Genomic DNA, 27,474 nt, shown 5'->3' with positions numbered 1-27,474 from the left:
AAGTGGGCAGGTTGGAGCCAGGCTCCAGACCCGCCCCGGGAATCTCCGATTTTCGCAGCCCCCCCACCCCGCCACGAATGCACCCAATTGCGGGTGCTAAAATCGAGCCCTGTGTCTTTGGATTGGAAAACTGCAAATGTCACCAAACGATGTAACTACAGACCAGTTAGTTTTACATCAGTTGTGGGAAAGTTATTGGAATCCCTTAACGGAGACAGAGGGCCCGATTTTAGCACCCGGTCTCGGGTGTGTTCTCGGCGGGGGGACCTCTAAAATCCCGAAATCGAGGAGCGGGACCGGATCGCGCCTCAATCCCGCCCACTTCCCGGTTCCGCGCTGACGTGCGGGGGTGCGTGCGTAGCCCACGCTGGTGGGAATCCCGCAGGCAATTAAAGCCAGCGGGGTTCCACTTGAGTGTATTTATCTAGGTATTTCAGGTCATTAAATGACCTGATTGAGCTGTTTTTTTAACAAGTGTGGGATTTTACGGTGAAATGAGACTGTTTCCCATACTGGGGGAAACACTCACACTCCCAACGGACGTGTTGCAGCCAGTAGCCTGTGGCAGCTGCCAAGGTGCATTCCACAGGTGGGGGGGGGGGGAGAGCCTTCACCAATGCAGGAGGACACTCCGTAACATTGGGCAACGCCTGCCCTCCACCACCCTCCTCCAAGCAAGAAGATTCACCGGCGTGGAAGTGCAACCCCTGTGCGAGGACACAATTTTCTAGCGTGCACAACCCCGCAGACCTACACCTGCCAGATGGGTGCTGCGTTGACATCCTCGGAGGACGAACAGCATGACCAGCCTCAGCAGCCTCGCAGTCCACGCCGTCCGCCTCAGAGACGTGCATCCCCACAACACGGTGCTGTGGCACATCCACCTGCACAGCAGGATGGAGGGCATCCGCAGAGAGAGATGCGTCGCAGGAGGCACTACCCTCCGCACAGGGTCTACAGACCGAGGCTCAGCTTCATGGACCTCTCTGAGCAGCAGTGCATACGTAGGCTCAGAGTCACTCGCCAGGTAGTCGCCGACATCTGCAGCCTCCTTAATGACGAGCTGCTCCCGGATGGACCAAGCAGCATCTTCTTACCCGTCGCCGTCAAAGTCACCACTGCCCTCAACTTCTTCGCCTCCGGATCCTTCCAGGGTGCCACGGGGGACATCACCGGGGTCTGTCAGTCGTCTGCACACAAGTGCATAAGGCAGGTCACCGATGGGTTGTTCCGCAGGGTCTCGACCTACATCAACTTCGCCGTGGATGAGCGCAGCCAGACGGAGAGGGCGGTTGGATTCCATGCTGTGGCTGGCTTCCCACGGGTACAGGGTGTAATCGATTGCACCCACATAGCAATACGGGCACCTCCACATGAGCCAGGGCTGTTCATCAACAGGAAAGGGTATCACTCCATGAACGCCCAGCTCATTTGTGACCACCGCCAGAGATTCCTACACGTGTGCGCCAGATACCCTGGCAGCTGCCACGACGCCTTCGTCCTCAGGGAGTCCACCGTCCCGCCCCTCTTCCACGCACCCAACACCGGCAACAGCTGGCTCCTCGGCGACAAGGGATATCCCCTGCACACGTGGCTTATGACACCTCTGAGGAACCCCATTACCGAGCCGCAGCGTCGATATAATGACAGCCACATTGCTACCAGGTCTACAATTGAGCAGGCTATAGGTCTGCTCAAGATGCACTTCAGGTGCCTTGATCGTTCCGGGGGAGCGCTCCAATACACGCCATTCAGAGTGGGACGAATTATAGTTGTCTGCTGTGCCCTGCACAACATGGCACTACAGAGAGGGGTGCCGCTGGAGGAGGCCCCATGCACACCCGCCACCCACATTGAGGACGACAAGGAAGAGGAGGAGGAAGAGGGAGAGGAGGAGGAACGACCCATGCGCCGAACACCAGCTCACCTGCGTGCTCGTCAGGCCAGGGAGGCACTCATATGCCAACGGTTCTCCTAACATCACACTGTGTGAGGCGTTCACATGTCATAACGTGCACAGACGAGGGTCCATACAGGCTCCATCCACAGAAGAGTGGTGCCTGTACACCTGCACCCACTGTATTATGCCCAATGGGTGGGACAGGGTGGTCGTCGTCATGATGAGGCGCACGGAAGGGACATATTGCACAAGCCTCAGAATTATGGAGAAGAGGTGGCTGCATTGGTGAGAAAAAGTGAGTTTATTTTGTGTTGACATTCAAAGAGTGGAAATTAAAAAAAAACAAATAGACAAACACCCTGGTGCAATCCCTGTGTGCTCACGGAACTTTAGGCTTTCGTTTCCGGGTACCCCTACGTGGTGCTACCCCTGTGGCTCCAGCAGAGGTGGTGGCAGGTTGCTCCTGTTCGTGCCCTGACCTGGTAGATGCTTTGGGCCGACGCCCCCTGGGTTTCGGTGCCCGTGAGGGCACCTCCACAGACTGCTCCTCCTGCACCTGTGCAGGGGCAGACTCGGCCACCTGGAGAGGATGGACTATTGCGGTCACTGGTTGAGAGGGGGGCAATGGGTGAGACGTGGGGGCGCCTTGAGTAGCGTCCACACTTCCATTTCCCCATTCACCATCTTCCCTCTCATGGCCAAGGCCCACATCACCCCTTCCACCCTGCTGGACGGCAGTTTGGATGACGTGGGTGAGACCTTGCAAGGCCACCTCCAATGTATCTGTCAACCTGTTGATGGCGGCAGAATGTTGCTCACCCTGAATCCGAAACAGCCGTTGTGTGGGCCTGGATGGACTCATTGGTGAGCTGTGCGTGACGCTCGAGGGAGGCTAGCCTGTCCTCCACCGCAGACGTTCCCACACCTACCCGCGACACTATCTCAGAGATGCCTTCACGTCCCTGCGACACTATCTCGGCGATACCCTCCTGCACCTGTGCCACCATTCCCCTCATGCAGGAGTTGGACTCCTCCATCCTCCGTGCGATTGTGGAGAGTGCGCGTGGCACCTCTCCCAGTACCTCAGCAATGTGCTGGTTCCCCTCGACGACTCTCCTTTTGACTGGTGGCCCCCTGGGTTCAGCATCTGGGTCCGGCTGAGCAGAGTCTGGAGAAGAGTGCTCCCACCGACGCGGACCCTCCGCGGCTGACCCTGCCACCAGGGTCTGCTCATGCTCACGTGTGCGCGGTGACTCACCATGTGCAATCCCAACTAAGTGAGGGGGGGGACCCACCGAGGTGTGTGTATCTGCGCTGGTGGATGCAAGGCTCATGTGTGACGATGCACCCTCAGAGACGGGCATGTCCTCTGAGGAATCGCCCTCAACTGAAACGTCGATCGCAGACGGCCCTGCAAGAGAACAGAGGGCAATATCAGGCATGTGTCCAAATGTGGCGGTGCGGCATATGCCATGTGATGCTAAGATCATTCGCAATCATGAGTGATGAGTGCCAGCTTTCCCTTACCGGCCGTTTCGACAGAACCAGCCTCGCCATCCGCCACCGACAGGCAATGCAGCGTGCGGCTGATCTCCAGTGCCTCGTCCTCGGCGTCTGTCAGAGCCACCTCGTGTGGCGGGCCCCCCCTCCGGTGCGTGCCCTATCGCGTGCGTTCCTGCCCCTCTTCTCCTGTGAGGGCAAAACACAAAAACGTTATTGAGTGATGATTACAATGTGAGACGCTTCAAGCATTGGTGTGAGTGGGTTGAGCGTGTGCCAGATGGATGGGAGGATGCGAGTGCCACATGGCCATCCCATTGTATGGGCATTGGGGTGTGTGGTAGTGGTCGAGTGGGGACAGGGACGGTGGGTACGTGCAGGCACTGTGAGGATGATAGTTGGGTGGCTGTGAGGATTGGTGCGGGAGCGCAGTGCTGTCAGTGGAGATGGGGTTGTGAGGTGTTTGAAGTGACGTGGAAGATGGAGTGACGCAGAGTGCGTTAGTGTACTCACTTTTCCGGACCTGGTGAGGTCATTGAATCTCTTGCGGCACTGAATCCAAGTGCGGGTGGTGTTGCCCCTGCTTGTGACCTCCGCGGCCACCTCCTCCCATGCCCTCTTGGTGGCGCTGCCAGGGCACCTCCTTCCATCCGTGGGGAACAGCGTCTCCCTCCTCATGCGGACCCCGTCCAGCAGCACCTGGAGGGCGTGGTCCGTGAATCGGGGAGCAGCCTTACCCCTGCGCTCCTCCATCCTTCATGGACTGTAGGTTGTGGCTGTAGGGGCTTTGGTGGACTGCCCCTTTAAATAGAGCTCCACCATCGCTCAGACGTCAATGCGCATGCGCAAGCCGCCGGCACGCAGCTGAGAAGCGCGGAACCCGTAAATGCCGACTAATTACATCAATCATCCCGTGATCGCGCGCGCAACGCACTCAATTCGGACGGCGCGTTTTTCTCGAGCCCGACTGACCACCCGCTGCCAACCCGCACCCCTGGTAAAATCGGGCCCAGAGTAACTGAGCACTTGGACAAGTGTGAGCTGATGATCGAGAGTCAGCATGGATTTGTGAAAGGTAGGTCGCACCTAACTAATCTAGTTGAATTTTTTGATGTGGGCACAAGCATAATGGATAGGGGAGTGTCTATGGATATTGTCTATATGGACTTGCAGAAGGTACTTGATAAGGTATTTGTTAGGTAAGGGTATCAAGGGATATGGAGCAAAGGCAGGTAAATATTGAGGTACAGATAAGCCATGATCTCATTGCATGGCGGAACATGGGCTAAATGGCCCACTCCTATTCCTATGTTCCTAAATAAGAACAGAATATTTGACTTTAAAATGGGGACTGAATTACATCTGCATGCCCTGGCCCAATTATCTCCACCCTCTAACTATGCTTCACCTGAAGACTACACTTGGTCTTAACTCCCCATGTGCAATGAGGACTTGCGGGGGAGACCAGAACTAGGGACCATAAATATAAGATAGTCACTAATAAATCCAATAGGGAATTCAGGAGAAACTTCTTTACCCAGAGAGTGGTTAGAAATGTGGAACTCGCTACCACAAGGAGTAGTTGAGGCAACCAGCATAGATGCATATAAGGGGAAGCTAGATAAACACATGAGAGAGAAAGGAATAGAAGAATATGCTAATAAGGTTAGATAAAGTAGAGAGGGAGGAGGCTCGTGTGGAGCATAAACACCGGCATGGATCTATTGGGCCAAATGGCCTGCTTCTGTGCTGTACATTTTATGTAATTCTTTATAATCCAATGGTGATTGAATAGTACTACTTAAATATATTATGATGTGCCATTTTTTCTGACTAACCATGAGCAGCACCATGGGAGGTTCACATACTGTGAATATCTGCTGTGAGGGGATAATACCACCTTCAAATCCCTCACTGTAACATCGTAATATTGTTTGTTCTTCGTCATGCAGCACTATCAAATTACAACATCAACAACCTCCACATCAAAGAAACTGACCCCCGCAGTTATATGGGAAATACTTTGAGATGGAAATTTGCTGTATGGTTTATATTAAAAATGATAATGGATACCTGTAAGCAAATTTAAGATGGTAATCTACTCTTGCTGTTGATGATGTCATCTGGACTCTTTGATTGGATTATTGTCTTATAATTTCCATACTTCTCTGCTTATCCAGTTTAATGAAATAACTGTCCATCAGCAAACATCAATGCTGAAATTCCATGGGGTTTCCTCCAGTCTCCCTCTGTTTTTCTTGGGGGGGTTCCGTCAATTTCCCACGGAAGTTACGGTAGGAAATTGGAAGAACTCCTGCAGAATTTCCGGGCTATAATGTGAAGAACTATATAAATATCCCTGAACCAATGAAGAGCTTTTAACTTTGAAATAATACTTTAAATTAATGCATTGCTTGCTCACTTGATATTTAGTGATTAAAAAACAGCATGAACACCCTATGTGTAAAAGGGAAGAGAAACTAATGAAATACAAGATAACTGTCCCAAATCTACACGATAAAAACTCAATGCTAGAATGGTGTTCATAAATTGTGGTAACAAAATGCAGATCAAGAAATAACATGTAGCTCTTAATATTAGATAACCACGGACACAATGCTTAATGCTTCATAGTTCTACAGCAAGAATTAAACTACAAATCCTAGCATGTATCTTATATGTATAATCATTGTTAGCCACAAAGCAGTATTCTACTTAGAACTGTTGTTTTCAAGACATTACCAGACATATTATTTGTTTTAGTGTGTACTTGAATCTTGGCCTAAAATTGAAGTTAGAGCTCTTAATTTTCAAAGCAGGTACCCACGTGATTGTAAATGTATTTATTCCACACTTGCAGAAAATAAATGCATTAAATAAGTTTTTTCAAATCGTGTTTACAAATAGCACTTACTGTGTATCTCGTGCAGGTCAATGATAGCAACCGAACTCTCTCTTTGCATTCAAATAGTCTGTACCCAACATAACTTATATAATATTTTAATATTCACTGCAGTTGTACTCATTTAACAAAAAATGACAAATGTGCCAAATAAATAAGAGAGTTAATTGTTACTAAAGCATGAACAGATATCAATTCTTGTTAATGAGCAATGGCAAATTTTAAAATCACTTGCTGAATAATATATTTATCTGTAAATTATTAGTATAAACTAGTGGATCTGCTATGATGAGTTCCAGGTAATTAGGAAGATCCAGTACATTATAGTACGGGCTTGCTAAGCTCTGATAATCAACTTTGTCTCTCCCACTCCCATCAGAGCCACAGATGTCCCTTTTGAACAGCGTCTTCCCATCAACACGTTCTCTTGTTCTAACCCCTCTTTTCCTTATTCTTATCCCCCATTCCTTCATTTGTCCTTTGTCTGCTCCTTTGCTTCTTTCCTTTCTTACTTCTTTTCACTTTATGTTTTCTATTTCTTAATCCTCTCCTTTTTGCTATCGGATGGGAGGAAGGCAATCAGGAGGAAGGGGAGTGATATTGGGAGAGGTGAGCTGTTCCTCCCGGCTCCACATTTAGTTAAGTATTTTTAACAAACACCTTTTTGGTAGTGGCCTCATGTAGACCACCTTTTCCTGTACGCAGCTGGCCCAGTGCCGGTTGCGTTCACGGCAGACCAATTTTGCACAGGGGGCCTCAAACAGGCGTTAGGCAGCTTATTTGCTTATGCAAAGGTCCTAAAGCCTGTTTCAGGCCCGGGCCCCGGATACTTTTTCTGCCTTAACCAATATGGCGCACCTGGCGCAGACTTTGCACGCTGCCTGCCATGGTGGAGGCTTTGGCGCCCGTTTTACATCTCTAAATCAGGCGCATCATCAACCAATTTCTAGGCCAAGAAATTTTATTGTAAGGATACACATACACACCTTAAAAGTGTATATATAATGGCAAATGCCTTTTGCATAATAAATGTTTTGTAAATTACCTAACCTGAATATTATACCAAAATTGCAATTGAGACACAATAATGTCTTGCAGCTATTTAGGTTAACTGACAGCGTTCTGTGGGTTTTTAATAATGCTTTATGTTCCCAGGACATGTGACTATATGCAGTCAGCTTCTCTCTTGAATCACCATAGCAACAGCCATTTCTTTGAAGTATGTTTTATTCCAGATTTGCTTCAATAATTGGGCATAAAATTCTTTGAAATGGGTATGTGAATTGCATACAGATCAGCTTTGAGAAATTGAAGACATTCTAGTATAAGTGGAATCAAAATTTGTAAATGTTTTTTGTCTGCATAGAATGGGTTTTTAAATCATACTGTGTGTGCACACGTTGAAACAAAGCATTTTAACCCTTAACAATCCAGGTCGTCACCCAGAAGAAAGCAACAGCAGACCAAATTGGAAGTCAAATCATTTTTGCTTATCTACTTGAGATTGAAGCCCACAGCTGCACAAATTAATATAAACTTGACATATATTCAGAGCCTGGGTTGCTTGCAAGTGGTATTCCATTTATCATGTTCAATAAAATATAGAGCCATTGCTGAAATGTTAGTTGATACTTAAAGGATTTTTTTTTAGAAACATGGTTGAGGAGCAAAGTCTCATAACGAAAGAATATAGGAACAGGAGTAGGCCATACAAACCAAGTAAATGCAACCTGTCCTTATAATTTAACCATCATTCTGGTGAATCTGTGCTGTACCCCTTCCAAGGCTAATATATCTTTCCTAAGCTGCGGTGATCAAAACCGAATGCAGCACTCTAGATGGGGTCTGACCAAGGGTCTGTACAACTGGAGCATCATTTCTTCACTTTTATATTCTAACACCCTGAGATGAAGGAATTTTTTGTCCTTTTCCTGTTTGGTCTCATCGCAGCACATAGCATCCATAGATGAAAGGTTGCGCAAACGGTGTGAGGCCTCCACAGCTGCCTTGATTTTCACTCTAGTTTTCCTTTCCTCTTTGTGGGAAACATATTGGATAATTAGGTTAAAAATTTTCCTGCTTAATTCCCAGCCTTAATCAGCTAAACTAAATAGGGGAGCACAATTGGCCTCAGCAGCTCGGTTAGGGAGGGGGATATCGACCACATTTCGTACTCCTAATAGTTATTCACTTACCCCTGTTGAAATGCACAGTGCATGGATGTGGGCCATGGCGAGATCACGTTCTCCATAATTATGTAGGCCACCAGCACTCAATATTAAGGGGTGAGGGCATGAATAATGGAAACAGCGAGGTGCCAGAGGATGACTGGCACTGTGGAGCTGTAGCTCAGCAACACCTTCAAGAGGGGAGAACAGCAATGATTTAATATACAGATCCGGTGGCACTGAGGGATGCAAACCAGAGATTGTCCTGTTTTTGATTCTCATCTGTACTGAATTAACCCCAGTTTCCATCAGAGTGGCAGTGCTACTGTTGGTATCGGTTTTTCTGAACGATAGAGTTAAAATTGGGACTGGAATTCTCACTACTACTTGCTCTACAGTGACCCCTTGCTCAAAGTGCTCATTTGTAAATATTGTATCAGTTCAGGGTCAAGTTCAGCTGTGAGAAGCTCCCTCCTCTCTCTCTCCCCCTCCCCCCCCCCCACAAAGGTTAAGTAGCCCATCAGCAATTGTCCTCAACGCTCACACATCAAACATGGATACTTGGATATTGTACTAACAACTACTGTTGCCTTTGCAACCACACTGTACGCTGAATTTCTGCCTTCAGAATCAGAGGTGTAAGGAGAAAAAATAAATGTTAAAGACCTTACTAGATTCTTATCTTTTTGGACCAAAAGCCTATTCCTGACTTTTATTCTTATAAAACGTTACAAGATTTAATAACCAAAGATTGTGTGTTGATAATTTTTTTTAAATGGTGCCTATGATACTCCAGACTGATGGATTTGAATGTCCGTGCCCTCTCCACAGTGGCTTATCACTAAAGCTCAGTTTTGCTGCAACATATAGTAATAACATAAAACATCTATTTTATTTGATGGTAGTACTGAACTATTTTGAGCAGTAAAGTTTAGTATTTCCAGTGGAAAAAACAACTGCCCAAAGTGTTTTCAATAGTATCACAACAGGTACAGCACAGGAGAAGGCCTCTCGGCCCATCATACCTGCGCCGGCTCTTTGAAAGAGCTATCCAATTAATCCCATTCCCTTGCTCTTTCCCCATAGCCCTGTACATTGTTTCCCTTCAAGTATTTATCTAGTTCCTTTTTGAAAATTACTATTGAATCTGCTGCCATCACCCTTTCATGATGTGGAGATACCGGTGATGGACTATAACCTGGTTGGACTATAACTGTTGGACTATAACCTGGTGTTGTAAGATTCCTTACAATCACCCTTTCAGGCAGTGTCCCTCCCAGTCCTCTGTGTACCTTGTTTCTCCTCTCTAATGTTTCATCCTGGTGTCCATCCCCCTGCCAAATTAGTTTAAACCCTGCCCCCCAGCGTTCGTTAACCTCTCCGCGAGGACATTGTTTCCCGCCCTGTGAGATGCAACCCATCCATCTTGAGTAGATCCCTCCTGCCCCAGAACTGGTTCCAATGCCCCAGGAATCTGAAGCCCTCCCTCCTGCACCATTGCTCCAGCCACGCATTAACCTGTCTTTTCCTACTGTTCCTACACTTACTAGCATGTGGCACTGGGAGTAATCCAGAGATTACTACCTTTGAGGTCCTCCTTTTTAACTTCCTCCCTGGTTTTTGAAACTCTGACTGTCGGACCTCGACCCTTTTCCTTCCTATGTCATTGGTTCCCACATGGACCACGACTTCTGGCTGTTCCCCTTCCCCCCCCCCTCAAAATCTTCTGCACCCTCTCAGTGATGTCCTTTACCCAGACACCAGGTAGGCAACATACCATATTATTTTTGCTCTCTTTTTATCCCTTCATGAACGCAGTAGTCCACGAGACTAGTAAAACTCCAGGATTTTGCTCAAGTGATTATTCTTCATATACACAAACCAGGATAGCATCGGTAAGATATTGAACTGTGGAGGGCATTTTAGCCAAGCCTGATCCTACGCTCAACGTAATGCACTTTCCAGAAAAGTCACTACATAGTAAGCAGGAGTGGGAATTCTGGCTGATTTTTCCCTCCCTAGCTCAGGGACTGACTATGAGGCCAATTGCCGTGCCTCCATTATCATCCCAGCTGAGATCAGCTAACTCAGCACAGACATGGGACGGAACCTGGGTCTGTTTGCCCAGCATTACGCTACACAGTGTGTTCATCCTCTGAGACATCAGACATTCTGACATGTTTTATTTTTTATTCATCTTAAATTTATTTACCTGGGCAGCAGCTTCAAACTCATAAGGGAATTGACCTGTTTCTAGGTCTGAAAGGTTAACTTTAAAAAGAAGTAAATATCAAAAAACAAAATTATATTGTAACTTTAACTGTGTTGTGATTTTAAATTTATAATGCACTTGCATGGCATTATCTCCCTCAAAGTAATAGGTTTGCTTTAGCTTGTTCAAAGGATGCACAGATATTAATTCAGTAGTTTTTATGTAAGCAGAGAATTACTTGTATACAAGCCTGACGAAGAGAGAAAAATAAGAGGGTTCAGGAGTTCTGCAAGGTTCAAAAAATGAAAAATACCTTCCTTCATCTTTGCCTCATTTCTGTAGCTTCTAGGCCAAAATCATTGGCATGGAAATTGGTTCCAACCCATTTTCAGGTCCATAACCAGCAGTGCGCAACCGGGAGGCCCGAGGACGGCCCGAAATTGGGCCTCGGGCCTTGTTAACATTTTTTGCACGGGCTGCCGGTACCTGTTGCACCTCCACAGGCAGCTCATTTATTTTACCAAGAAGAATATCAGGCTGCTTGCCTCTCCGGCAGCAGTCCAAAGGTAAGTCCAGGGAGTGTGGTTGGAGTGGCAAGGTGGGGGCGGTCACGGGAAGCATGGAGTCTGGGGAGCACTCCTGTTTCTTCTGGCTCCACAGCAGTTATTTCTGATTTTTAAAAAAATTTACCATTTGTTGGTGACCACAGGGGCAGTTGAAGAGTCCCGAGCGGTGCAGGCCTGGCTTCTGCTCCGCTCATCGCCATCCAATTTTGGTAAGGGGACCTAAATATGTAAGAGGCCTTACGCCTGTTTTAGCCTTCCGCCAGGGACTTCTGAATAATGGACCTGACAAATTAGCAGTGGCCCGAACACACACACAGATTCCCCCACTGCTGTTTGACTTGCATCATATTTGGAGCTAATCCTGGGTAGGAAACTTTTAATGAATGTTTGGTTACTATTTGCGTTTTAATTAGAATATAAATTACAGTCTACTATCGTTTTAACTTTCAGCCTAAAGCGCTGATTTGCTTGCTTTTACTGTGATCACTTTGTATCAGAAACCTTGTATGTAGACTATACATGTAGGTCATGGAAGTATTGCAACGGTGGATGCAATTCCAGGTTGGTTTTGTATCCAGTATGTGTAAATGTATGGATCATCTTTGAGAAGTTCTGGAGGACGACCACTGCCCATGCAACCATACCCCAGTGAGAGTCAATGCCTGCAAGAGGACAGGGATGGTAAAAAATAGCAAATTTGAAAGTTAGTGAGAAAAAGTACAGATTAGATGTAAATAAACGAGTTCCTGTAACTGTCTGTCTGCTTTATGTCATTTGATAAATAATGATTAAAATAAATGATTTGTTTGATTAACTCAATGTCAGTGCTTTTCACAAAATAATTTGGGTAATTTTTGTAGTATAGAAGTATAATCAGTACAGCAATGTCCTGCTTTCCATCATCATCAATGTGGATTTGAATATCAATTTCAACACATTTTAAATTTGCACTCTATTACTGCATTGTTCATAAGCTCCCATAGCTTTTGTGAAAGTAATTCCAGATCATTGTATAGTAGAACACAACTATAATTTACTGTTTAATAGAATGATTTACATCTTTGCAGATAGTGCTCATTTATTGGGGAACAATAGAGAATGCATTAAAAATTCATAACTGTATATTTAGATTGCATTCCATTTTGATCATTCTATTAAGAAAATGACATGGCCATAATAAAGAAAAGGGCAAACCTGAAAACAAAAACTTTAAAAGTAATGGATGTCCTGTAATAAGATTACTTGCTCTTGTGCATAGTTTTTGCTATATCCTTCAAAAACAGCTGTGTACTCATTACTTAAAGATAGTTTAAAAATAGCTGCCTTTTTCCCGTGCTGTCCAGGAGAAAAGATGAAAGCTTATTAAGTCTGATTCTGGAGATATTGGGCTTTATTTCATGACACTTCCAATTGCCAGTATTATTTGTGTTTATATTCATTGCAGCGATTTGAAGTAACCACAAGTGAAAGGCATGGAACAAATTATATTAAAAATCAAATTTACTTGGATTTCAGCTCACTAAAGTAAAACTCAAAAATTTTTGAAGCGACATTGTATTTTAGGAAAAATAACTCCTGCTTTATGATTACTGACTTCCAAACACAATACTGTGTAGCCATTATAATTGATTGTGGCTTCTTAGACAGTGTAGTGTTTAAATTTCAAGTAATCGCTTATCACAAAAGGGATGTTTCCATTACAAGATGTGCTTACAGAACATGTCATATATTCTGATTTATTAATGTGATTCTCATTCTACTAGGCCAACAAACACACAACATGTCGCCTACCTGCAACTTCAAGCACCAGAAATGTTCAACATTCATGCAGGGAGGGACCCAGTAGAATTGGATGATTTTGAAATTTATGTAAAGCCACAGTCTAATATCCTTGAGCATTCGTGGATGTAGCTTAACTTGTGATAAATCTAATATAAGAACATCCTCTAAAAATTATTCTATGTAAACGTACAAAAACAAGGGTGAGAATTGCCATCAGGCCCATCAAGTTAATCATAGAAAGCTTACAGCACGGAAGGAGGCCATTCGGCCCATTGAGTCCATGCCGGCTCTATGCAAGAGCAATCCAGCTAGTCCCACTCCCCGCCCGTTCCCTGTAGCCCTTCAATTTTTTTCCTTTCAAGTACTTATCCAGTTCCCTTTTGAAGGCCATGATTGAATCTGCCTCTACCACCCCCTCGGGCAGTGCATTCCAGATCCTAACCACTCGCTGTGTAAAAAAGTTTCTCCTCATGTCACCTTTGGTTCTTTTGTCAATCACCTTAAATCTATGTCCTCTGGTTCTTGACCCTTTCGCAAATGAGAACAGTTTCCATCTATCTACTCTGTCTAGACCCTTCATGATTTTGAATACCTCTATCAAATCTCCTTGCAACCGTCTCTATTCCAAGGAGAACAACCCCAGCTTCTCCAATCTATCCACGTAACTGAAGTCCCTCATCCCTGGAATCATTCTAGTAAATCTCTTCTGGTACTCTAATGGTACGACTATATAGGCCACTAATCCATCCCCAAACATACAATCTGCCAGGCAAGGCAAAACATTGGAGAAAAAACCTGCAGCCGATTCAAAGAAAACTCTGTGAAATTCTATGAGCCTATCCTCATAACTAAGAGCCCTAAGGCTAGCTATCATTCTGGCTATCATCCTCTGCACTTCTCCAAAGCTGCGATATCCTTCACCTCGGGGTGATTTTAACTGGGGCCACCCAGCATAAGCGTAGTGGTCTGAACACGCCGTCAGGTCACTTACCACCCACCTACAGGTAGTATTGATATAGTGGGTATATGATTTTTAAAAGAGCAAATAAGGTCACTTTTTTTTGTAAAAGGACAGGCAAACTGAGTCCCAAAGTGGCAAAGTTCAGGTACTTTCTGCTAGATTTTCTGTTTTTCTTGACCAATGGCTGGGAAATTGGGTGAAATTGCATTGAAATGGGTGAGGGTCTCATTTCAATGCGAAAATGCAAATCATTATTAAAATTAGCAGAGGCACGATTCCCCAAAATTAGCACAGACACACTTCTTGTGGAGAATGCACTTGTATGCTCAGATTACCCATACAAATTAGACAATCAGTGTCAACCCCCTATGCTCTGCAGCTGAGGAAGGATGCATGTTGCAGATTTCTGCCACTCCTCTGCCACCACCAGATACTCCTGCTCATAAGCTCACCTGATACCCACTCTTAAAACTGGCGATCTACATACCAGGATGCGTATACCTCTGCCACTGCGGAAGGAGTGATTGAAAAGAAGGAAAGAAAAAAGACTTGCATTTAAAGACCTTTCAAGACCTTCCAAAGTCCTTTACAACCAATGAAGTACTTTTGAAGTGTAGACACTGTTGTAATGCAGGAAATGCAGCAACCAATTTGCACACAGCAAGGTTTCACAAACAGTAAAGAAATAATGACTAGATCATCTGTTTTAATGATGTTAGTTGAGGGATAAATTTTGGCCAGGACACTGGGGCAAACTCCCCTGTTCTTCGAATACTGTCATGGGATCTTCTACTTCCACCTGAGAGAGCAGACGTCTCAGTTCAACGTCTCATCCAAAAGACAGCTCCTCCGACAGTGCAGCACTCCCTTCCTGAAGTGTCAGCCTAGATTATGTGCTCAAGGCTCTGGAGTGGGACTTGAAACCGCAGCCTTCTGACTCAGATGAGACTGCTACCACTGAGCAACAGCTGAAACCAAAACCACAGGAGGGCCCCTAATTTTACATTTCTGAGTCAGTTTAAACAAGCTACAGTTGACATACTTGGGTCTGAGAACATTGTGGACTACGACAAAGCTGGAGGGTTCCCCAAAACTCATTGAATCAAAGTGCTATGAAGTGCTGACTTCTTGGGTACCACTGGGATCTGTGATTGGTTCTTGGGGTTCACTGATAGAAACAGAAGAAAAACTGACAGAAATGGAAGAAAAACATATGTAAAAATACTAGCTCCAAGACACCCCTTCAAATAGAGCGTACATATTTAACAATGTCTGTCACAGTTGGGTGTTAGAACGTATGTGTGTGAATCAATGAGTAAGGGGAGGGAGTATTACAGATAAAGGATGGTTCTAGCCTTCAGTTTTGGAGATTTTAACCCTCCGCCGGGCAGGTAGGGTTAAAATCACTCTAATGTGTTTTTATTTACAGTGCAGACTTCAAACATAGAGGCTGACGGTCAATCTTTTTGGCCTAAGGCCACTGATTTGTTTGAATTTGCTACAATGCATTTAGGAGTTGGGGAGTATTTTGCTATTGATCTAATGCTAAAAATCTACTTCTCTGTCTAAACTCTATCGATTACCTCCTTGGAGAAGTGTATAAAGGATTGAATGAATTGAAATTTCATTTCCGACACGTTGTTCCTGTTATTTTTATCCTTTTGGATGAAAAACTATAAATGTGTGACTGAACTCAATTTGGTCAATAGCTCTGCTGAGAAATTTAACATGATTTTCCAGACTTGAACACAGAGAAATAATGCTATATTTGCTCTGGTTGGGTGTTAATAGATTGTAAGCTTACTGGATCATTTGGGATTTGTTGAAAGTAGAATGAAGGGCATCTTTTCCTTTCGATTTTTTTTTAAAAGTATAACCAATGTGGAACTCGCATAAACATGATTTAGATCTCCTTTGTGATTTAAAAATTGTGGCAGACAATGGAATACTAAACTTTGCAATTAACTTTTTTGTTTGTCGAAGGGCATATCAATGAATAAAAATGAAACTAGAACAGAATTTATTTATCAAGAGGGGAAATTTTTGTCTTTATCAATAAGAATTTATATGGGAAGAAACAATGATAACTGACCCATACAGTTCACTCGAGCATGGGTTAATTTGTTGCACATTTTAGGGCATATTTTACCTCTGCCTGATGGGAACGGTGAGGGCAGGATATAAGATGGTTTGGGGGGGGACGGTGGGAGAAGGAAGGGATGGTTTAATTTAAATGGCAGTGTCTCGTCCCAAAGACATCATCAAGACATGTAAGCCATTTTAACTATGGGCCCGACTATGGCTCGCGCAGTCTCTGGCCCGCCAGCAAAATCTAGGTAAGTGATTTTTTTAAAGGTTCCTTGTGGGCCTGGAGGGATAGGAGTGCTCCTCCTGGCCCCACAAGGAAACCTTGGGCCACCCTGCCCCGGGCATCCACCTCGCCCAAGATCATGGGCTGCCCACCCCTACTGCCCCCAAAATTCGTACTTACCGTGCTGGGGACCATTTGTGGGTTCCCGGCTGCAGCCTGACATCCCTCCTACAATCACTCCCACCCGCTGTCGGTGACGTCATTCCAGCTGACATTGGTCGGGAATCAAAGCTGCGACACACAAATGAGGCCTGGGAGTTAAAATTAATTACAAAGGTGCCGCTTAAAATGTATTAAGCGTGCCCTCTACTTCGTATAGTTAAGTACTGATTTAAAAGCCTTTTTTTAATGGCTACATCCAATCAACATTTCACTTTGAAATATAAATGGGCAGATGTTAAAACCACAGAGACATAAATGAACCAAGACCTTCAGCAGAGGTTGACCTGTTCCCACGTCAAACGTATCAGCTGATTGAAGCTGCCCGAAGTCTCCACTTTCCGACTGCCTCCCCTAGTTGTTAACAGTGCGAACAGCTGATGGGGGATTTCAGGCAGCTTCAATCAGATAGTTTTACCATCCACCACATATAGCAGCCAAATCGCTTCAGCACAAATGCGTCCACTATATGCGGTGGGAACTGTACATTAGGCTGTTAATCAAATCAATGAGATCTGTCTCTGCCCTCCTGGAAGTAGCTTAAGCTCCAATTTTAACACGGGATAAGTGGTGAACGTTGGGCTGACGAGGTGATTTGCCCCCGGCTCACCGACATGACGTTTGGGCTATTTTAACTCCTGGGCCTAATTAACATACTTCAGGCCTGACTCCCGCCTGAATCCGGCGTGAATGACATGGAGTCGGCGGGCGGGAGCGAGGCAGGCGCAGCCGGAGGGCGCCGCCAGGAACCAACACGATTGGTCTCTGACAGCCAGGTAAGAGGTGGGGCGAGGGCGGTAGGCCAACAGGGTGTGGGGGGAGGGCGGGAAGAGGGAAGCCCAGGGCAGGGGAGGGGCATTTCTGCTGTCCCTGGCCCACAAGGAGATCTTTAAAAAATGAAATGTACTAATCTTTTTGGCTCTCTTCTGGGCCTGGTGCTCCATCGTGCCCAGGGTTCCTGGCGAGGCCGGCACCAGGCACCGAATGCACTGTCAATGAGACCCTCACCTGCCTATGGAGTGGGGCACATGTGCACCGTGGATCTGTGCAGAGGTTGCTGCTCTGATTTTAGCCCACCCGTTCTTGTCAGCTGCGGGGGTCAAAATCGGATCTTTTTAGGCAGCGCTCTTTTCAGTCAGACATTACGGATGGTCTACAATAATAAACAGAAGGATAGAGAATATCTCATGACAGATAGTTATTATATCTCACACAAGGTTTGCTCCATCTTTCTAAAAATCCAGAGTTTTATGTTAAGATTTGCACCTATAAATGCAGTGTATCTGGCATGAGTAGATGCGAGTATTGGTATTCATGCGGTGTTGTTACATGGCAGGTTGCAAGGAAGGCAGAACAACTACAAACAATTAACAGTGTAAATGAAGACTTGAAAGTGACTGCTGCACAATATGAAGAGACAATTCGTGAGCTTGAGTCAAAATTCTGCCAAGAACGGAGTAATCAGGAGCATACTAGAGACAAGGTATAATGGGAATATTTTATTTTTTTCAACAACCACATAAAAATGCTTCTCTTTAAAGCAATGGGGTCTATAACTTTAACAAAAAGTGATCAATAAACACTATCTAAAGGTTTGGAGTTCATTTTACTGATAAACAGTCATGCTAGAGATGGCTTTTTTCATATAGCTGCCACAAAATGCAACTGCACACTTAAGGTAACTCACAGAAAAGGTTCAGGTTATTGCTAAAAGTGGAATACACAAGTAGAAAATGCACCAAAAATGGTGTGTGTTCTTAGATTATAGCTTTGCCTCAGGTGTTGTCATCTCAGCAAAGCTACTGGAGGGGCTTTGTTTGAAATTGGTCTTCCCTTGCAGCTGACATTGCACATATAATAAGATAATTATTAATGTGCCCCAACCATTTTCTTTCCAGCTAGGAAGGTGACAAGATTAGTAGCTTGTCATTTTCAGCAGTATAATAGCATTTGCCAGTAAAATTTTCTAAATGACAGTTGCACACAATTTTTTCTATTCTGTTAGAGAAACATAAGTAGTGAAATTTTCATAAACATTGCATTTTGCTGTAATGATTAATTATTTTCGAACGTGAAAAATTGCCAACATGAATCTTCCATTTTACTTTGATGCTTGCGTGATAGTTAACTTGTCATTAGCCAAGTAGCAAAATGTTTTTCTTTCCTCATTTGTCAAACTGTTAACTGAAGTGAACTAGGAAGCAAAACAGAGGTCAGTTATTGTCTGATCAGGATGCTTATGTCTAAATAATTATTTCCTGTAGAATTTAATGGAATATTTAAACCTTATTCATTAATCAATCAAAACCTGGTGATTCTAAGCAAGTAAAACTGTTCCTAAAACATCAATGTTTGATTATAAGCTCGGAATCTGACAGCCACAGCAAATTTCACAGTTACCAATATTGAAACACAGCAAAAATTTCCTGATCAACAAAATACTTTTGACCACCTTAAGTATTTGGTTACTAAAGTAGTACACTTCCAATTTCTTAAATGTTGTGGTGTAAATTCCAGGACACAGGGAAAATTCCCCTGCTCTTTAAATAGTGCCATGGGATCTTTTACATCCCCCTGAGTGGGTAGACAGGGTCTTGATTTAACATCTCATTTGAAAGATGACACCTCCAACAATGCAGCACTCCCTTGGTAGTGCAGTCAAGTGTCAGCCTAGAGTATGTGCTTATGTGGAGCAGGGCTTCAACTCACAACCCTCTAACTCAGAGGCAAGGTTGACAATAGTTTCATCAACTATTTGAAAATGAATATGTATATGCTTTTCTTGTTAATTCGGAATTATCCAAAAGCCTTGGTTTATTTCTATTGATTTAATAAAAAATAAAAATATTACTGTAATGTATTATCTGCAGTCATACTGTTTTTATCTACTAAATCCTAAATTGTGTATCACACTAGAGTTACATTTTATACGATTATAATTTTCTAATTCTTTTTTATTGGAACCCGAGCCCTACTTTTATAGAAATAAGCAATTAGCAAAACAATAAGTAAAAGCATAAGACATATCTCTTCCATTTTGTTTGGTAATATTTTATCAAACTGCATCACTAAGTAAACAAAAGGAGGTCATAATAGAAAAATCAAATAAGATGAATGTTAAGTTTTAATTGAATTATTAACTTGACACTGATCATGTATAACTTCCACAGTACTTGAAGCTATTTTACATAATTTCATCTGTGATTGTAAAGAGATAGAATTATGTATTAATATTAAATCTTTATGTGTTGCTGCATTTGTAAAGCTTGACATCTCATAATATAAATTTTTGAGAACATTAATAACAGTTTAGTTTCTTGTCAGATGATTTCATATTGATTGAGGGATTTATATTGTATTATTGAAAACCTCTTATTAAGAATGAATTTGTCATCCATGATACAGAATATTTGAGTGTAGTCCAGTACATTTTGAATGAAAATCAACAGACTTCTTTCTAAGTACAACATCGAAATAAAAATAGTAGCATCTACCTATTCCAAAATATACAGGTAAGGGATAAGTTTGTTACAAAATCCAAGTTCCAAATCACGGCATGATCTTTTGAAGATTCATTATGCTATTTGTATTGATTCCTTTTTTAAATTAATCAGGATAATTTAAAACTCTTATGAAGTAACATAATAGAGACTTTATGCCTTTTTATTTGTATATATGCAATCATATGATGTAGTCTTAGGCATTCCTCCTTTCCTTGAAAAGTATAATGTTCAACAATAAGAACATGTTACTGCCAAACATACTGACTTGTCCAATTCTTGGTAGATAGCAATTGGCTTTGGGGTCACTAAGAAAATAGCTTACTCTAAAATAGAGGTAACATACCACTAAACTTCAAGAATGAACTTTAACTGTATATCATTAAAAAAATCTTTTATTGGTCATGCACAATCTTTACTTCCTGTTGTCACATTTTTAATCATGCTTTTGTGTCAACATTTCCCATTCAGGTTTGCTATGTCACAATGTAAGAACACCTATGAGCATCCTACATCATGGGGGCAGCACCACCTGTCCCAGTGGAGGTCACCTCCTTCCTCTTTTTTTTTGTCTCTGCTTCCTTCTAGGCTAGCACAGGAATGATCTGCAATATCAGCCAAGATGCTGGCCATGCAAATCAATGCATCAGTCACCTGTTTGATGCATGTATGGCCAGCACTTTTATCCCCTTTCCCACTGAATAGCAATAGCAGCACGACACAACTGCCCATTGATATTACACTGCTGCAACCCATACTGCAGCCCATTTTGTATGTCAGTAAGTGACCATGCATCACATAGGTAGGTTGTTTATGTGTGAAGGTGTTGGAAGATGTGAATGCGCCAAGCGTACCAGTTGTAAGCTGCAGCTTGGATGTATGTCTGGAGTATGGACATGCATGATAAGCATAAGAACGTAAAAACATAAGAAATAGGAGCAGGAGTAGGCCATACGGTCCCTCGAGCCTGCCCCGCCATTCAATAAGATCATGGCTAATCTTCGACGTTAACTCCACTTTCCAGCCCGGTCCCCATAATCCCTTGATTTCCTTAAAATCCAAAATTTATTGATTTCAGCCTTGAGTATACCCAACGACTGAGCATCCACAGCCCTCTGGGGTGGAGAATTCCAAAGATTCACAACCCTCTGAGTGAAGAAATTCCTCCTTATCTCGGTCCTGAATGGCCGACCCCTTATCCTGAGACTATGTCCCCTAGTTCTAAACTCTCCAGCCAGGGGAAACAGCCTCTCATATCTACCCTGTCAAGCCCTCTAAGAATTTTATACGTTTTAATGAGATCACCTCTCATTCTTCTAAACTCCAGAGAATATAGGTCCATTTTACTTTATCTCTCATCCCAGGAATCAATCTCGTGAACCTTTGTTGCACCACCTCTAAGGCAAGTATATCCTTTCTTAGTTAAGGAGACCAAAACTATACACAGTACTCCAGGTGAGGTCTCACTAAACCCCTGTACAATTGGAGTAAGGCTGACACTTCAGTGTAGTATAGTGCATTGTTGAAGGTGCCGTCTTTTGGATGAGACATTAAACCAAGGTTCTGTCTGCCTGTTTAGGTGGACATAAAAGATCCCATGACACAAGTTGAAGAACAGCAATGAGCTCTTCCAGTGACCTGGCCAATATTCATCCCTTAACCAATGTCACCAAAACAGATTAACTGTTAAAATATTTACAGCCTTTTAAGGCTGCATCAATTTTTATTTCCCTTATTTGCAGCCATCTATCTTAAAGTGGTCACATCCCTTTAAATAATAGCTGCAGCCCTTGCTGAGGATCTGTATGATTTTCCCCTTCCTTCCTTTTTGCCGAGCTCCCAACACTAGGCCTAATATGCTAGGAGCTTATCATTAACAACTCGTTAGGACTGTTCCTAAAAATTTCCAGGAATTTTAGCCAGTGGAAAATTGGTAAGTGGAATACCCAGCATGCTCTGGACCCATTACATTAAGTTTTGGGTCACCCTTTTGCTGCTCCTTTCTGTATTAGTGAAGTGACTAAATGGAGAGGGGGATGAATACTTAAATGGTGAAGGCCTTTTCCTGGAATATTACTCGAATGATACATTATCTAAATCACAAGCAGTTCTAAATGAGAACATTCCACAGTAGACAGGCTGATTGATGGATCTGAGCTCAATGAACAGCCTCTCAGAGGGAACACAATTGCCACCATGGTTTTGTCAACTTCCACTCTGATTTGCAGTTAAACTTGAGTTTTCACTCAATCCGTAGCGCATCCTTTTTAAATACCCCATTAACTCTTATTAGATAGATTCATCAACTGAAACTGATCTCCTGTCTTCTGGTCCATGAAAGGGTGGTGGAACCAGATTCAATAGTAACTTTCAAAAGGGAATTGGATATATACTTGAAAAGGAGAACTTTGCAGGGCTGTGGCGTAAGAGCAGGGGAATGGGACTAATTGGATAGCTCTTTCAAAGAGCCGGCACAGACATGATGGGCCAAATAGCCTCTTTCTGTGCTGTATGATTCTATGAACTTCTATGAACTAATAAATTGAAAGTTTCATGCCTCACTCTTACCCTAATACTGTAATTTTGCTCAGTAATGGTTATCATGCTGCCATTTCTTGTATAAGTTCTGCCTCTTGTACCTGACACCTAGACCAGCCTGAGACATCCTGAGCCAACGTTATCTCTAATTTCTGTAAATCCCCTATTAGAGCTGCTACACACAATTCTGAACAGAAATGGAATACATTTGTCTATGATAAATTATGATATATCTGAGGCAGTATTTTTTTTCCAGTCAAGAGTCAGTCTGAAGCAGTGACACAGGACTGTTGAGAAACAAAGGATAAATAGGGCTGTGGATAGGACTTTAAACTAGTAAGCTGGGGGGGGGAGGAATCTGGTGAAATAACATAAGTCTGAAGAAAAAAGAAACAGGAGATGAGAGTAAAGGTCAGACCAAGGTAAGGAATAAGGGTAACATAAACGATCAGGGAACGAATACAGTTAGAGTACATGGGTACAAAATGACTGTTAAAAATAAAGTGAGGAGAACAATTATTAAAAACAAATTAAATTGCCTGTACAGCAATGTACACAACATCCGAAACAAAACGGGGGGAACTGGAGGCAGCAATTCATAGCAAGGAGTCAGATGTAGCAGGGATAACTGAAACATGGCTACATAAAGAACAGTTAAGTATTGCAGGATATAATGTATTTAGAAAGGATAGGGAAGGAAGAAGGTGGTGAAAGGGAAGTGGGGTAGCTGTACTAATTAGAGACAACATAATTGCAATGGAAAAGAGGGACATAAGTAATATTAAGACAGAAACAGAATCCATATGGATTGAGACAAAGGATAAGAAGGGATCGATCATGGTAAAAAGTATATTCTACAGACCACCTAATAGTGGAGGAAAAAATTTGGAGGCAAATCTATGAAATGAGTAAAAAAAATCGAATAATAATCATGGGTGATTTCAACTACCCCCAAATAAACTGGCAAGAAGAGGTGGGGAAAGGGGAAAGAGAATGGAATTTTTACAGTGTGTACATGACTTCTTTCTTACCCAGTATGTGAGAAGCCCAACAAGAGAGGAATCACTGTTGGATCTAATAATGGGAAATGAACCAGTGCAGATAAGAGAAGTAAGCGCAGTGGAACATCTAGGCAATAGTGATCATAACATAATAAGGTTTAAAGTAATGATTGAGAAAGACATAAGTAAGACAAAGACCAAAGTAATAGATTGAAAAAAAGCTAATGTTGAGGGGTTGAGACTGGAACTGGGGAAAGTAAACTGGAAAAAAAAATTGACATACAAAGAGATAGAACAGCAGTAGGAACTATAGACCAGTTAGCTTAACGTTGGTGGTAGGAAAGATAGTGGAATATTTGCTCAAAGATGTAATAGATAAACATTTAGAAAACAAAAATATAATAAAAAGTAGTCAGCATGGATTTCAGAAGGGAAAGCCATGCTTGACCAACCTTATTGATTTTTTTGAAGGAGTATAGACAAGGTTAATGTAGTAGATGTAATATATTTGGATTTTTAACAGGCCTTCGATAAGGTACTGCATTGTAGATTCATGGCTAAGGTCAGAGTCATGGAACAGATAGCAGAATGGATAGCAAACTGGCTACAAAACAGAAAACAGAGAGTAGGGGTTCAGGGGAGCTACTCAGACTGGCAAAAGGTGGTGCACACAGGGGTCGGTGCTGGGACCACTGTTGTTCTTTAGATTAACAATTTGGACTCGGGTATCGGAAGTACAATTTCAAAATTTGTGGATGACACCAAATTGAGGGGTGTAGTTAATAGAAAGGAAAAATGCATCAAGATGCAAGATGACATTAATAAACTTGCTAAATGGACATGTAATTGGCAAATGAATTTCAATATAGATAAGTGTAGGGTGGTGCATTTTGGTAGGAAGAGTAAGGAGGCCACATACTGCTTGGATAATAAGAGTCTAAATGGGGTAGAGGAGCAAAGGGATCTAGGGATACAGATACACAAATCACTAAAAGTAGCGGCACAGGTTAATAAGGCCATTAAAAAAAGCAAACCAAGCACTGGGGTTCATTTCTATAGGGATAGAATTGAAAAGCAGTGAAGCTATGTTAAACTTGTGTAGAACCTTGGTTAGACCACACATGGAGCACTGTGCACAATTCTGGTCTCCATATTATAAAAAGGATATAGAAGCATTGGAGAGGATGCAAAAAAGATTCACCAAAAATGAGAGGATATCCTTATCAGGAAAGGTTGAACAGGCTAGGGCTCTTTTCTCTACAAAAGAGAAGGCTGAGGAGTGACCTGATAGACGTCTTTAAGATAATGAAAGGGTTTGATAGGGTAGACACAAAGAAAATGTTTCCACTTGTGGGGGAGTTCAAAACTGGAGGTCATAAATATAAAATAATCACTAATAAATCCAATAGGGTTCAGGAGAAACTTCTTTACCCAAAGAGTGGTAAGAATGTGGAACGCGCTACCACAAGGAGTAATTGAGGCAAATAGCATAGATGCATTTAAAGAGAAGCTAGATAAGCACATGAGGGAGAAATGAATAGAAGGGTATGCTGATAGGGTTAGATGAAGTAGGGAGGGAGGAGGCTCGTGTGAAGCATAAACACCAGCATAGACCAGTTGGGCCAAATGGCCTGTTTCTGTGCTGTAGACTCAACGTAACAGGATCGGATGAATTTACCTGCTAGTGTTATACCCAACCTGGTCTGTCTGATCCTTTCAATAAGACCAATGGTTCTGATGGTATCTCTTCTATTGTTCTCAAGACATGTGACCTTCACATTTCCTCTGTTCTCTGCTACCTCTTTAATCTCAATTGTAAACAATTTTACAACACCAAGTTATAGTCCAGCAATTTTATTTTAAATTCACAAGCTTTCGGAGGCTTCCTCCTTCCTCAGGTGAACGATGTGGAAATGAAATCCTCGAAATGAAATCGCATTTATAATTCACAGAACAATGCTTGGTGATTACAGACAGTTTTTTCAACTGCCCGTTGCCAAGGCAATCAGTGTGCAGACAGACAGGTGTTACCTGCAAGGTCTCAGAATATACAAATCACCAAAAAAAACAACAAACAAAAAAAAACAGAGATAGAGAGGTAGAAACATAGAAAAGACAGCAACTGACCCGTTATATTAAAAACAGATAACATTTGTTCGCTGGTGGGGTAACGTGTAGCGTGACATGAACCCAAGATCCCGGTTGAGGCCGTCCTCATGGGTGCGGAACTTGGCTATCAATTTCTGCTCGACGATTTTGCGTTGTCGTGTGTCTCGAAGGCCGCCTTGGAGTACGCTTACCCGAAGGTCGGTGGATGAATGTCCATGACTGCTGAAGTGTTCCCCGACTGGGAGGGAACCCTCCTGTTTGGCGATTGTTGCGCGCAACAATCGCCAAACAGGAGGGTTCCCTCCCAGTCGGGGAACACTTCAGCAGTCATGGACATTCATCCACCGACCTTCGGGTAAGCGTACTCCAAGGCGGCCTTCGAGACACACGACAACGCAAAATCGTCGAACAGAAATTGATAGCCAAGTTCCGCACCCATGAGGACGGCCTCAACCGGGATCTTGGGTTCATGTCACGCTACACGTTACCCCACCAGCGAACAAATGTTATCTGTTTTTAATATAACGGGTCAGTTGCTGTCTTTTCTATGTTTCTACCTCTCTATCTCTTTTTTTTTGTTTGTTGTTTTTTTTGGTGATTTGTATATTCTGAGACCTTGCAGGTAACACCTGTCTGTCTGCACACTGATTGCCTTGGCAACGGGCAGTTGAAAAAACTGTCTGTAATCACCAAGCATTGTTCTGTGAATTATAAATGCGATTTCATTTCGAGGATTTCATTTCCACATCGTTCACCTGAGGAAGGAGGAAGCCTCCGAAAGCTTGTGAATTTAAAATAAAATTGCTGGACTATAACTTGGTGTTGCAAAATTGTTTACAATTGTCAACCCCAGTCCATCACCGGCATCTCCACATCATCTTTAATCTCATGCACCTCCTAGTGACTGGTTTTGGTGTGGTACAGGGAGAGGCCCAGCACCAGCTCATCCACCAGCTATCTCAGTTAAAGCTGTTGCATTGAGCAGGGAAGGTTAAGAAAAAGGAAGTGGAGAAAATGCCTTGAGAAGAGTCTCACCCGTAAACTAAAATAAATGTTTTATGTTAAATAATTGCAGATGACTGAGTTAGTACATCAGATACAGGGTTAAATGGCTGTATAGTAACTGATCAGCATTGGGCTTTACTTTTATTTTCATCATAAAGGAAGGTGTAGATTAAAGTTAAAAGCAGAAAATTAGCAGGATACGAGGGACATAAGCCAGTCCTTTTGTAAGTTATGTAATGGTTGGTGTGATCTGTGACTCAATCGGATTAGCCTCTCCTTCTGCATTGGGAGGTGCATGTTGGGATGACAAAACCATTCCAGATGGAAAAATAACCCAAGAATAAATCATTATATTTAAGATAACATGGTATGAGGATCACTCCATCTACATCTAGGAATTTTGTCCTCTCAGGGCCAGATCCTGATATTGTTCTATTCGTTTAGTTTCTGACGTCAGTAATTATTGTCACTACATTGCTATGTATTTTGTATTCTTTGTTCATTATTTGATGTTATTATTGATGGAATAGAATTCTTTGATGTCTGGAACTAGGGAATACAAGAAGAATATAGGAGCTGAAGTAAGCCTATCTCCAGTTTGAATTCTTTGAAGGAAGAGCTGAAGTTTTGTATTTTTTTAACCTTTAGGGAGTAATATGACTTGCATATGAGCCTGCAAATTCAGATGCAATAAGCAGAATTGAGAAATATTGCACTGTCATTTGACAGAAATTGTGATTTGGTATTCAGGAATACTGTTCTTACAGAAATTACAGATATTAAAATGTGGATCAATGCCT

At 43.0% G+C, this 27,474-nt stretch overlaps 1 protein-coding gene across 1 annotated transcript in view; it reads left to right on the top strand.

Annotated features, from left to right (window-relative positions):
• The window catches only part of LOC137333349 (early endosome antigen 1), a 586,801-nt gene that overhangs the window by 350,871 nt on the left and 208,456 nt on the right, over positions 1 to 27,474 (top strand). Inside the window, exon 15 of the mRNA XM_067997503.1 lies at positions 17,858 to 18,004. Coding sequence (XP_067853604.1) covers positions 17,858 to 18,004 — 147 coding nt within the window. The remainder of the gene's footprint in view (positions 1 to 17,857; positions 18,005 to 27,474) is intronic.

Source organism: Heptranchias perlo, chromosome 16 (genome assembly GCF_035084215.1).
Source record: "Heptranchias perlo isolate sHepPer1 chromosome 16, sHepPer1.hap1, whole genome shotgun sequence".
Taxonomy (NCBI): Eukaryota; Metazoa; Chordata; class Chondrichthyes; order Hexanchiformes; family Hexanchidae; genus Heptranchias; species Heptranchias perlo.
The sequence above is the reverse complement of the archived record's forward strand: the minus strand, read 5'-3'. Positions and strand labels throughout refer to the sequence as shown.